General features: G+C 36.8%; 1 protein-coding gene across 2 annotated transcripts in view; it reads left to right on the top strand.

Annotated features, from left to right (window-relative positions):
• The window catches only part of pappaa (pregnancy-associated plasma protein A, pappalysin 1a), an 84,679-nt gene extending 71,353 nt beyond the window's left edge, over window positions 1–13,326 (top strand). For both annotated transcript variants that reach the window (XM_055200297.2, XM_055200295.2), the window contains one exon: window positions 6,301–13,326. In XM_055200297.2, coding sequence (XP_055056272.2) covers window positions 6,301–6,405 — 105 coding nt within the window. In that variant the 3' untranslated portion in view covers window positions 6,406–13,326. The remainder of the gene's footprint in view (window positions 1–6,300) is intronic.
• Window positions 13,327–14,409: the final 1,083 nt, after the last annotated feature.

The raw sequence follows: 14,409 nt of genomic DNA, 5'->3' as shown, positions 1-14,409 counted from the left end.
ACCATCATAGTCGAAAACATTTGGCGTCGGTTCAGAGCTCGAGTGTGTGAATTGTCTCGATTCATTAAATCCTGTCTGCGAGAGCATTCTGTTTGAGGATTTCGCAATAGTGCGGCCTACGTCATCGAGCAGAGAGAGATCTTAGCTGGTGCTGACCGTGTGCCAGTGTTGATAGAAGGTTAAATTGTTCTGCAACCGTAAGCCAGACCGCTGGTGCCTGTGATAGTATGTCACACCGTTGGCAGGTCATCGAGATAAATCGTTTGACGAGCTAAATGCTGTTGTATAGCAGTATCACTTTGTGGAAGTTTGGCCAAAGAGAGTCAGGCAATGTCATGTAGTTTAGTTTGGTTTTGCAGGATGCATGTCAAACCCTGCCAAGTCTGGGATTTCCGAACACGGCAGATCTCGAGTCTGCTCGGCAGTGCTGCTTCAAAGACTTGATGTATTGCAGAAAACTCCCATAAACCTCTGGGTCAGGGAAACAACATACATCCTATTGGCGACAGATTAAGTCCGACTCCCGGAGCATCGACTGATACGAGAATCCCCTCGCATTCGACCCATTTCTCACCCTGACAGCAAATATTTCAGCTGGGATTTGCAAAACATCTCATCTCTGTTGTTCACCTGTGCTTAGAGAAAATGAACCAATCATCATTTGGCTAACTGGATTGCTTGTCAACAAACAGGGAACTGAAGATTATCATCTAAGTTTAGCATCAGTATCAGTTTTGTGCTCAATGAGTCCGTTCGCATTTATCCATGTACTTCCCAAACTCATTTATTTTTCCCAGTCAGGCTCCCAAACGCGAGAACAGATCAATGAAGGTCACACATTGATGCTCAGATAAGCGTCAGTCAGACTTCTTATGATCTTTTGATTTTGAATTGCGCTTAACGTCTCTGTGCCGTACAACGAACCTTTATTCAAAACATTTGTGACCTCAGATCCATCCTTGCCGTTCACGTGTTTGTTTCTCTTGCTTATCTCAGCCTGCCGTATTCACTTGATCCCAGCTCAGTGTTCTCAGAGAGATTTGTGTATGGATGACTGACCGTTTATTATTTCTCTCAGAGACTTTGAAGGTGCAAGTGAAACTGTATGTAAGGTCAGTGATGGATGATTCGCTAATCATTACAAGCTGGCAGCCGGCGGGCACAGAGACGCCACCTCTTCACTTCTCTTCTTAAGGATTTCCTTTTAGGCTGGGAAATATTTAATAGTTTTTTTCACTTGTTGTGAAGATCGGCACTGAAGTGTGCTCTTTTCTTAGTTGAAAAGAATCAAAGAACATCATAGATAACTGGGATATCTTAATGTGGACTTGTACGGGCAGGTTTAACCTCCTAAGATTCGAGCTTTGGTTTGGCTTGCATTTTAGATTTCTTCCAGCTATTTGGGGTTAGGAAGAACCAATAAATATAATAACCAAATATTTTTCTTTGAACATGAAGCAGTGTAATTGTTCATGTTTCAGTTGCACAGAATTCAGTATTATGGTGCAAACTATAAAAAATGTGATGACCCACCACGGTCTTAGAAGGTTAAATTGGGCTGGGGCTGAGCCCAGCTCATAGGCTGATGGTCTAGCTCTGATCCCACTAGTGTGAAAGTACCCGACATGAAGCGAGGATAATGTGTTTTCATTCATTCCTATGGACGATTGCGTCAGAGCTACCACCATGCACATGCCTATGCCTAACCCTTAACCCTCAAACAACGAGGATGGCTGCAGGGTGGGATCTGGCGCTGATCTGGTTCGGGGAAAAAATCAGCACATGGCAATCGCAGTGATGATCAGGGTTGCCGAGTCCATGGTTTTCCCACGAAATTGGGCTACTTCAACACTGTTGCAGCGGGCTGTTTTTCATGTCTGCGGGTTGAAGGGACCCCAATAATGTGAAATTTAGCCCTGGGAATGCATATTTTAGCAGATAAATCCTGCCAAAAAAGCAGATTTTACCTCCGGAACGTGATTTTCACCCCGGATGACCCCCGTCGAAATGCAATGTTTTAAGCTAGTTTTCATTAGCAATTTGGGATTTTTTGTTGTGAAAACCTGTCAACCCTGGTAATGATTATGCTCTCACCACGTGAAGAGTACGTTTTCTTTTAATTTACTTTGGTTACGGTTTACGCATATAACTTTTTATGGTTTACCAGTTTCTAAGATCGTACAAGCTTTGCATACCCCTCGAAAGCGCCCCCCATAACAAATCCCAATATAACCCCTGATTAAGGGATATTAGCTAGTGCCTTGCAGCACCCTGGCAACCACCTGGAACACTGTAGCACTGTAATACAAGTTCATGCACTCACATTTGAAAATATTTTTGTTTCTGTTGAGTGATAAGAAGTTGCTGGTACTGCTGTACTAACTAATGTTGTAAAATAACCTTGAATTTGTTGAAACAGGTGTAGAGTTAGAGGATCACTCCACTATCCTGATAATTTACTCACCACCATGTCTTCCAATATGTTTGTCTTTCTTTTTTCAGTCAAGAAGAAATGACGTTTTTTGAGGAAAACATTGCAGGATTTTTCTCCATATAGTGGACCTCAACAGTTTACAGTTTCAATGCAGCTTCAAAGGGCTTTAAAATAGGGTTGCATAACGATTAATCGCGATTAATCTATTGCAGAATAAAGGTTTTTGTTTACATCATATATGTGTGTGTACTGTGTATAATCACGTTGGATAAATAAAAACACATGCATGTATATATTTTATTATAATATTGTATATTTATGTATAATTTATATTATATATATATAAATATAAATACTTAATATATAAATATATTTTTTCTTAAAATTAAACATGCATGTGTGCATATTTATATACATAATTATTATTCACAGTTCACACAAATATATGATGTAACCAAAACCCTTTATTCTGTAATTGATTAATCGCGATTAATCGTTATGCAACCCTATCTCTAAATGATCCCAACCGAGGCATAAAGGTCTTATCTAGCCAAACCATCGTCAAAAAAATAAAAAAGTACTATTAAACCACAATGTCTCGTCTTGCACTAGCTGTGTTATGTGCTAGCGCTTATCACGTGGGAAGGTCACGCGTTACATATGTGAAACACACAGATCATTTTAAACCATAAGCTGACACAAAGACTTTAATTATTATCAATCCACATACAACAACGTCTGAATGCTCTTTTTCTCCATACATGTAAACACGTACCCTTTCCTCGGTTGGGATCGTTTAGATCCTTTGAAGATGCATTGAAACTGTGAACTGTTGGGGTCCGCTTTGTGGAGGGGAATCCTGGAATGTTTTTCTTAAGGGGCTGAATTTCTTCTCGACTGAAGAAAGAAAGACATAGACATCTTGGATGACATGGGGGTAAGTAAATTATCTGGATTTTTTCAAAGTGGAGTAATTCTTTAAAACAAATTTTTCTTTATAATTACATCATAGAGTCAGATGTGTTTCTGTTTGGCACTTGGGTCAGTAAGGTTTTGTTGCCAGATGTAACAGTCTTACACTTGAGCTGTTTGTTTTTAAATCATCATTTCCGCTGTAGTTTCAGATTGAGCGCAGGTTACTTTAAAGTGTTAAGAAAATGTTAGCACACCAGTGTAAGGTCCAGGTTTAAGTAAATATCAACATGCACATGATGTTTTCATTGAAGTTCTTCTGCACAATTTTTAAAAGTTTAAAGTTTGTTTAATAGAAAGAAGTTTAGAGAGGTTTTGTTTTTCTAGTCTAATGTGAAGGAAACGCGCTCTGGATCACAATAGTGTAGTGTATTCAGGAGTTTTCATGGTTTCTGGAAAGGTTTAAGACATACAAAAACATCTGAAACCATTACTGATGTTTCTATTTTTTTTTAAATATGTGTTTATTACCAATGACAAATTCATAACAAATAATTGAATCACCATTACACTTTTTGCCTGCAAACCACCTTTACATATTTATCAATATACTGCATATGATAGTCATCTATATCTGATATTAATATATAACTACCCAGTTTCACGAGGTTTCGTGATATAGTTACGTAATTTTTGTATTCTTTTTTTCTGATATTATCATGAATTTCCACGTTTTTCGTGATCGTATAACGAATTCCTGTTTTTCGTGTGATTATCACGTCTTGGTTACTCAACTGCTTTTTTCTATTTTTAAACCATTGTCGCTTCGGTTTAGGGTTAGATTTGGTGTTTGCATTAAAATGTCACTTTATGTATTGGTTTATACAATTTTTTCTGATTAATGTTTTTATATGTCGCCCGGCGTTAGGGTTAGAGTTGAGTTTGGGTAAGGATATCATTTTATGTAAATCTAACCCTAAATCGAAGCGACAATGGTAAGAAAATAGGTCAAAGCAGTTGAGTAACTAATACGTGATAATTACACGAAAACAGGAATTCGTTATACGATCACGAAAAAACGCAGAAATCAATCAAATATCACAAAAAATAATAAAAAAAATTTGTGACTACATAACGAAATTTCGTGAGACTGGGCTGTATATACATGATGACATTTATACATGACATTCATTTGTATATGATATTTATCTTTAATCTATGTGTAATAAATCTATAGGAGATAATCTATACACGATATGTGATATTCATCTATACATGCTATTCATCTAAAGATGTTGTTAATCTAATATATACATGAAAAACAATACGTAAAAATACATGACCATAGCAAGAAAATACAGCATCTCAGTTGGCTGTCAAGGCATCTGAGGGACAACCTGGATTCATTAGGTTCTTGTTTGCATTCCCAACACCCCGTACCCTGCCAAAGCAGTAAATTAGAGAGCGGGGAAAGTCCTGCAGGCCGCCATTAAGGCTGGCAGAAACCGCTCGCGTCTCTTACCTTTTATAAGAGTTAATTATCAACGTATGTCGGGCTTGCCACACAATGTTTACGGCTATAAAACCTCATCTCCAAATGGGCTTTACAGTTTTCCAAAGACTTTCTTTTAATCCTGCCCGTTAAAGGGAATAATGGCGATGAAGTGCCAGCCGTGCAGAAAAGGGGCAACGCTGGGAAACGTCTGGTTACTGCAGAGAGGAAAACATTAGGGTGAGAGAGTTTCGGCGGTAAATACTGCACAGGAAAATACAGGAATGCTGCAGACCCCCGAGAATTCAAAATGAAAAAGTTGCATGTAAACTTAAACATATGGAAAGGGGGGCGTAATGGTTGCCACAAACCTCTTATAATGCAGACAAATTGTTGCTCCTCTAAAAACGGACAGCTAGGCTTTCTCATTCAACTTCAATATTGCTTTTGAAAGTAATACATCAAGCTTAACGGTTTTAAGAAAGACGTGGCCTACGTGAGCCCAAACAGGAGCTGTAGTGCGGATGAACATCAGGCTGTGGTCTGCTGAGGATCTCCTGCCTCCTCGTACCGAACCGCAGTCTGACGCATTCATCCCGAGGTGGGGATTACGGGCCGTGACGTACATGATCTGTCAGAAAACTTTCATGTCTGCTGGATCGCCCGCTGACATCAACAACTGCCCTCCGGCTGCCCTTCATCAGCCCCAGATGTGACAGCTGGCCCTGACACCCTACAGGTCAAGGGCTGAGAAAACCACACCAAATTTACCACCCACCACCCAATCCGATAGTCAGAAAGAGAGAGAGAGAGAGAGAGAGAGAGAGAGAGAGAGAGAGAGAGAGAGATGTGTTAGGAGTGATGACAGGAGGAAAGCAATAAAATGCCATTAAAACCAGCTTAATCCACTATAGGCTGTCTAGCTGGTCTATGGGTCTGGTCAGGTTTTGTTGGCCTAAGGGGGTTTATGGCACTTGTCAGCTGGTCAGTCTGCAAGAGCAGGAAACCACCTTAAGAGATGTTTTTTTCTTTGGTTCTTCACAATTTTGATTATTGCAAATGTCCTTTAGTATCGAATGACTTCCACCAGTTTTATCAAACCCTCATCTCCGTCTTCCATTGGTCAGACAAAGGTCTTGTTGTGCACCAGGATCGTATCACATCAGTTTCGTTTGTTCAATTGTTTAGGCATTATTATATGAACAAACAAACGGGAACAGCACATATGGTCCTGCTTTCAACGACTGGAGGATTTTATGGTGAGATGCAGCTGGGGTCTCGAGGGGACGACGCACCGCGGCAGCTGGTGTCAGTGACGCACTACCAGCATTTACTTGTGACGTCAAGAGCTAAACAAACCTTCGCATTCTCTCTCAATCTGTCCAAGCGGCTCAACTCTCGACCTTGCTGCGATTGAAACGTGGCCTTCGAGTACACTAACATGTTTTCTTTTTTCTTCAAGGTCATCCCCTTTCCCACGTCCTGCGATATCCGAAAAGAATGTGCATGTCGGGATCCCGACGCCTTGGAGAACCGAAAGGAAGATCACCTGCACTCGTTGGGTTGAGACATCAACGAGCCGAGACCGAGACACAGATATGTTGCTGCTTCACAGGTGTACCTCTTACGTCATAGCTCTTCACTCTTTCCTCACCCTGCTTCTCCTACGTATGAAAAAAGACCCTCGAAAGGATCAAAGTGGGTGTCATCTCTCATCGACCCTTCCAAAAAACACAAAAGAAAAGCACGCACACAGACATGCTCCATGTGAACGCTCCATGTAAACGCTCCACGTGAACGCTCCACGTGAACGCTCCACTTGAACGCTCCAGAACCGAATAATGCAGTTTCTCTTTTGTTTGCATTAAGACCAAAGTCAAAAAAATGAAGAAAAATCTGAAAATTTACCAAACATACATGACTTCAGAGAGCAACATAATTGCCAAAAGAAACACCCGCTCCACTCAGTTAATTTCGAGTTTGTTTATTCCGACGCGACCTTACTCGATGAGACGGTAAGTGCTCGTCCGGCCTTCTTGAAGGTCCTGGAACACAGACGATGGACAGTACGATCGGGTGTAGGACTGGTTTAAACCAGATCAAAGTTCATGTGCACATTGCAGGAGTTTGAGAAACGTGTGCCATTAACCTGAATGTGTTGCTATTCAGGCAGGTGGCTATAAACATGCTAACTGTTAGCCGTCCAACCGTCTCATTACACAGCCCGAAGTGTTTGACTGATCAGGAAATCTCTAAAACTGGCAAACGGGCAAAAAAGCTTTGAGAAACGAGAGGAAAAGCCAAAAAACAACGTTCATACAGTGGATACGATGTGGTTGTGTTGACACGGCCGCTGTCATCGCTGCTAAGATCGCTGCTATAGATCGAAACAACAGACAGCATCGAGTGTGTCGTCCGTCTGCCTTAACATTTACCTCTGATCTGTCGTAACCTCCCATCTGCACACAGTGCAGAAGATATATATGTAGTGTATCATCATGCTAAAGATTGTATGTTAAATAGTCACTGAATGTAAAAAAGAAACATTGGTGTAAACGTTTTCTATTCATTGCGATTATTTACTGATCCTCAGATTAAGCACTCTTTCTATACATTGACAGTTTATAGGGAGCATGGCTATTGTGCTTTATATTGAATGCAACCCAGACAATATGTGACTCCGGGCCGGATCTGCACCAGAAGTCAGCGGATCCCGCGCGGCTCCAGCCCAGAGTCGTCTGCTGTCTGGTTGTATAGAAACCAGATCTTGTACATAATGTGTTGCGCAGAAGAAAACAATAAAATCGTAAAATGGCACGAGGATGAGTAAATAATCACAAGATGTCTATCAGTAAATTGGGATGAATGAAATGATGAAGAGCGATGCAGGCGTCATAGACCAGATGAATGAGATTTTATTCACACAGTCTGGTGAAGAGGTTAAATCAGGACAGTGTATTGTAAAACCATCAATCTGACATCAAAGAGAATTTAATTGTCTTTGTGAATTTATTGCCAGTCGAAACACTTTTTCTGAAGAGTATATTACCGTACACGTGCCAACTTTTAAACCACCTTTAGTGTTTCTGGCCCCTAAACTTAAAATGCTACGGGCACAATCGAGTCTCAAAGCTGCCAAGAACTCGCGTTCAAGAAAATAACACACAGCTTCCCCATCTCATCAGAAAGACTTTATATACGTCGTCATCAAACACTATTTGGCTACCGACTGTGAAGATTTGTCTCTTCCCCAAAGTCTTAAACCGACATCCGTACAGATCTTGGCATTACTTGTCACACGGTTTTACCTCCCATAACTTTGAGGCTCTTGAAAACAAACAATGCCATGGGTTCATGTGCGAGAGAGGCATTGTGTTGTGTAACATCTGCTGAGGAGTGATGCCAAAACCTCACGTTGTACCGAACAACTGAACATTTCTCATCGAGCCGCTACGCTTACTCTCGCTGTTATTGGGCCGACGCTGAAGAAAATGTTAAATTGGCCCGAAAACGGGTTTCGTGGTGGTTTATTGGTATGGAAATATGCCGAGGCATTAAGGATTGTTTGCCTAACGTTTTAATAGGCTTCACTTTGTGCAATTGTAGATGTATGATAGTTCAAATATAATTACTTTATAAAGAAGAAAAATAAAAAAGGTCAGACATCTATATCACGCTTGAAAATATTCAGAAATCTCGTTATATGTGCCGAAGCATAAAGGCTGAAGTAGATACAGTAGTTACTTTTTATTGTGCTTATTGCATTTTCTGTCATTTATATTTCTAAAAAAAAAAAGAAAGACAAAAAATAACAACAACATCTTATGTATCAGTGTTTGTGTTATTCACCTCAGTTGTGCACTTTTGAGAGGCCAATTTAAAGGAATACTTCACCCAAATAACCATATTTTTGCATAATTTTTTATCATTCCAGATAAATATGACTTAATTTGTTCATTTGAATTATTTTATATTAAAATGCTTCATATATGGGGGTCAACATGGTGAAGCGCCAAAAAGCACACACATCTATTACGAAAGTGATCTAGCCTGATCTCACAAGAATTTGTACGTATTTTTGGCTAATTCGTACAAAGTGAATCGTACACAAAAATGTACGTGATTATCATAAAAAAATAACGAAAATAACATCTCAGAGGCAAGAAAATCGTACAAAAATTTACAAATGCACTGCAAAAAATGATTTTCAAGAAAAAAGATTCTTAAATTAAGATGCTTTTTCTTGATGAGCAAAATGACCCGGGAGAATAGGTCTGGTTTTGGACCAAAAATACTAAATTTAAGTGATTTTGCGGATAAAACAAGCAAAAAAAATCTGCCAATGGGGTAAGCAATTTTTTCTTGAATTTAGTGTTTAAAAAAATGTTCAAGGTTTTTTTGCTGTCTTACTTAGTATTTTTGTCTTGTTTTCAGTAGAAATATCTAACAATTCTTAAATCAAAATGTTTTTTCTCGAGGAGCAAAACGACCTAGGAAAATAAGTGTAGTTTTACAGAAAAAATATACAATATACAAAGTGAATTTGTGCTTAAAACAAGCAACATTATCTGCCAATGGGGTGAGAACAAGAAAACTTATTTTTAGATTTTTTTCTCACCCATTGGCAAGTATTTTTGCTCGTTTTAAGTGCAAATTCACTTAAAATTTATATATTTTTTGTCTATAAACTAGACAAAACTATTTTCTTATGACATTTTGCTCATCAAGAAAAGGCATCTTAAGTAAAGATAGTAAGTAAGAAAGTCATTTTTTGCAGTGAATTAGTAAAATACATACGAATTGGCATGAGATAGCGTTAATATATGAAGCGAAACAATCGTTTTTTTTTAACTATTGTTTTTATTTAGCGACCGATAGGTTGTGTATCCAGAGCAACGTACAGATTAGCATAAAAAGTTTAAATATGTTGGCACGCCGATAACTGATTGATATTTCTCATGAGCGATTGTCATATTTGAGTGAACTATTCCTTTAAGAAAATGTAAACTTTTAAAATCGCTGCTATTGTACGCCAGGAAAATTTGGAGGGAAAACATTATTAATGTATTATTATTTTTTTATTTTTACTATATGATGAGCTTCTGTGATTATTGATGACTGTTGCATTATTGTGGTCCCATTGGCTGATATTATCATAACACGCAGAGCGGATATCAAATGTTGTGATGTTGTCTATGTTCAAGACTTTGGGATCATAGCGAACTGGGCTTTAATATTTTAATGTTATTCAAAGTGTATTGTATGTCGTGTAATGTTTTTATCATTTGTGATGCAAATGTATTGTGTGTATTTTGTTTTTGTTCTGGTTGAAGGATCATTATTATTATTGTTATTATTATTATTAGCAGCATTATTTTTATTAGTATAATGAAGGAATCACACACCCAAAGAAAAAGGAAAGATTTGTAGGAAATATTTCACAGATGACAGATAGTTTTATGAGATGAGCGAGAGATTTAATGATGTATAAAGATTTTCTTTGTTATATATTGAGAACAAAATATATCATGTTGCTATTACATAAAATGATGTAACTGTACTTCAGATATGAACAAATCAACGCAACGTTAGTTGCCTGTAGGTACAGAGAGATCAGCATCCATGCGTTGCCAAATGAGCATCAAACCTCAAGTCACTTGCCAATGTATCGATAGAGCTTGCGAACGACAAGCCTGTCAGCCAATGCTTCCTTTATCTTTCTTTAAGAAATGTGCTGCCTGGTTTAATCTCGTCTTTCACGATACTTCATCTCTATGGACAGATCCACAAACCAAAAACCTTTCTGTTGTGTCAGTTTTACTGGAATCGAAGCGTTCAGGTTTATAGCTTGTTCAATGAAGTTTCACAGCTCTACTGTACCGCGCCGTGGGATCTCTCGCCGTACCTCATATGCCTGTAAAGTTTGCTGCTTCCATATTTTGATATTTTAGTGATTATTAGCGACATATAATGATGTACATAGTAGAACTATTTATTGAGAGTGTTATACTTTTTTAAGTTATATTTTTATTGTTCATGTAAGTTATTTGTACAATGGTCTTGTAAAATGGTCTAAAAACATATAGGGTCTGTTCTGTTCTTTATCTGTTATTTCACCGCTATATATAATTTTTTTTGGTTGTTGTAAAGAGAAGGAAACAAAGGGTCATTTGTGAAGTGCTTTTATCAGCCATTTTTTTATTGTATTTGCACCTTCATTAATTCATGTGAACTGCACATAAAGAGGTTTAATGTATACCACCTCATTCTTTTTTAGACTCTAAAATACTGGGACACAACTGCACAATGTTTTGAGTTCAGATGCATCAGCAGTGGATGACAGATGAACATTTTAGTGTTGCAAATGCGTTTGTTCACGTGTCAAAATCTGGACACACTGTAAAAACATAGTACTTTTGTCTTGTTTTGTGTAGAAATTCTTAAATCAAGATGCATTTTCTTGTTAAGTAAAATTACAAGAAAATAAGTCCAAAAAAAAAAATGTAAGGAAATTTGTGTTTAAAACCAGCAAATAAAAAAGTAACAAAAATTGGACAATGTACTACAAAAAAAATATTTTCAAGAAAAAATTTTCTTGGTATTTTTGTCTTGTTTTCGGTAAAAATATCAAAAAATTCTTAAATCAAGATGCTTTTTCTTGATGAGCAAAACGACCCAAAGTGTTTAGACCAAAAATATCTATAAATATATAAAAAATATAAAATGTAAGGAAATTTGTGTATAAAACAAGCAAAAAAATCTGCCAATGGGGTAAGCCAATTTTTCTTGACTTTTTCTTGAATTTAGTGTTTAAGAAAAATGTTCAAGATTTTTTTGCTTACCCCATTGGCAGATTTTATTGCTTGTTTTATGCATAAAATCAATTAAATTTGATATTTTTGGTCTAAAAACTAGACTTATTTTCTTGGGTCGTTTTGCTCATTTTTTTGATGTTTTTACTGAAAACAGGACCAAAGTACTATGAAATGAAATTCTTGAAAATATTTTTTTTTGCAGTGTGGGGTAAGAAAAAAAATCTTGAAATAAGTTCACTTTTTTTCTTAATCACTTAATTCAAGCAACATATAATGGTGTACATGGTAGAAGTATTTATTGAGTGTTATACTTTTTTTAAAGGGGACATATCATGAAAATCTTTTCCAAAATGTTTCCATGTTTAATTGAGTCCCCGGTGCTTCTATCAACTAAGAAAATGTGAAAAAGATCAACTTAGTTTTGGGAAACCATTATCCGCAAGCATGTGTAAAAATAGCTCATTGAACTTTGCTCATTATAGCTCATTGGCTCCCTTTGTGATATCAGAAGGGGATCTTATTATAATAATACCGCCCCTTAATCTGCACTATCCAAACACGGCACTGACATTTAGTGCAGAGAAAAAGAGAGAAAATAATTGACAGCACAATTGAGTTTCAATTTCAACCACCATTATGGTGATCAGTGTTTGCATTTCATCAACTCATTTGCATTTGAAACAGCACATTTTTGCTCACACCTACAAAGTGTCAACTTTAACACGATATAATAAATGATCATTGTGGCATTTTGAGCTAAAATTCACATATGTACTGTGGGGATTTATTTGACATCTTAAAAGGTCTTGTGAAATGTCCCCTTTAAGTTATATACAAGAAACATTTTCTTACCCAATTGGCAGATTTTTTTGCTTGTTTTAAGCAAAACTTAAGTTTTATATTTATTGTCTAAAAACTAGACTTTTTTCTTATTTCATTTTGCTCACCAAGAAAATGCATTTTGATTTAGGAATGTTTAGATATTTGTACTGAAACAAGACAAAAATATGAAGTAAGAAAGTCATTTTTTTGCAGTGCATTTACAGTTTTAGAGCTTCTTCGTATTCAGATCTTCAGCTCCTCTAAGTTGATTTATAGCAGTTGAAAGTAATGATGTAAAAACAGTGATGCGATCGTATCTTTAATTTCATTAGACCCAATAATATCAGTTACTCCTCCAGACCCCTTTTACATCTTTATTACATCATAGCCACATTCGTGCCTCTTCAAACTGATCACCATTTCACTTCACAACACTTAAAATGCACATGATCAGTTCTGTCCTTTGCTCAGTTCATATAACATTTGTGTTGAATTATGTCAGTGGGACACAGATCTTATGAACTTTTCACGAGTTCATGATGTTTTGAATTCATTTGCTCTTTCTCACTGAGGTTTTTGGTCTTCTCACACTGAATCAACACAGACTCCTCTGAATTCTTCGTCTGCTGTCTGGGTGGTCAGGCCGTTACAAACTCTTCCGCACATACCACACTTATGTTTTATTATAGTTCATGCTTTTTGTTTTGTTGTCAGTCATATTTATACTTTGGTGCTCTGGATTATTGCAAACACACCTGATGTATCGTGATTTGAAAGATGCTGAATGAGTACTTTATTTCTCTGTCATGTATCGTGCATTAATAAACACTGGTAATGTTTAACACTCTGAATTGGCCTCGTCATTTCATTTGTTGCTTTGCTTTCATTTTGAAATAAAAGCTTTGCTTTCATATTTGCCTTTTATTCAGACGTTTGGCTACCAGAAAAACAGATCCAGTTCAATAGAATTAAGTCTGGATTATGGAGCAGGCAGGTCAGTTAACTGTCAATGATCCGACTGAGAGCCCGACACCTGGAAACAAACCACTTCAGACCTGAAACTGATACTGGTTTTATAGTTAGACAGACTATTGACATTTAAAACCACTACAAATCTTTGCAAGATGGGGAGGAAAAAATGTCTGATGGGTTAAACGTGACGCTGCATACATTAACTGCAGTTTAAATCATGTCTGCTTTTACCAAGACATCATTGTAGTAGACTACTCACCAAACATATAACATAACTGCTGTAAAAATTTTTGCAGTAGTTATGCAGCTTTATGCCAGTAACTTACTGTAGATTTAAATATATGTTACACTGCAAAAAATGATTTTCAAGAAAATAAAATCTTAGTATTTTTGTCTTGTTTTCAGTAAAAATATCAAAAAATTCTTAAATCAAGATGCTTTTTCTTGATGAGCGAAACGACCCAAGAAAATAAGTCTAGTTTATAGACCAAACATGTCAAATTGAAGTGATTTTGTGCATAAAACAAAATACAAACAAGCAAAAAATTCTACCAATGGGGTAAGCAAAAAAAATCTTTAACATTTTTCTTAAACACTAAATTCAAGAAAAATGTAAGAAAAATTTGTTTACACCATTGGCAGATTTTTTTTGCTTGTTTTATGCACAAAATCACTTCAATTTGACATGTTTGGTCTATAAACTAGACTTATTTTCTTGGGTCGTTTTGCTCATCAAAAATCGTAATTTTTTTAACTGAAAACAAGACAAAAATATTCAGAATTTTTTTTCTTGAAAATATTTTTTTGCAGTGTATTTACTGGCAGCATTAAACATGAACAAGTCTTTATCTTTAAAGAATAAAACTATAAAATAACAGCCTCATGCAAAGCATTCTGGGAACCAGAAATCCTCATCTTCAGATGAGGCATTTATTTTATAGTTTTATTCTGTAAAGATAAAG

The sequence above is a fragment of the Misgurnus anguillicaudatus genome, chromosome 22 (assembly GCF_027580225.2).
Source record: "Misgurnus anguillicaudatus chromosome 22, ASM2758022v2, whole genome shotgun sequence".
NCBI classification, from domain to species: domain Eukaryota; kingdom Metazoa; phylum Chordata; class Actinopteri; order Cypriniformes; family Cobitidae; genus Misgurnus; species Misgurnus anguillicaudatus.
This window is presented reverse-complemented; position numbering and strand designations above follow the sequence as displayed.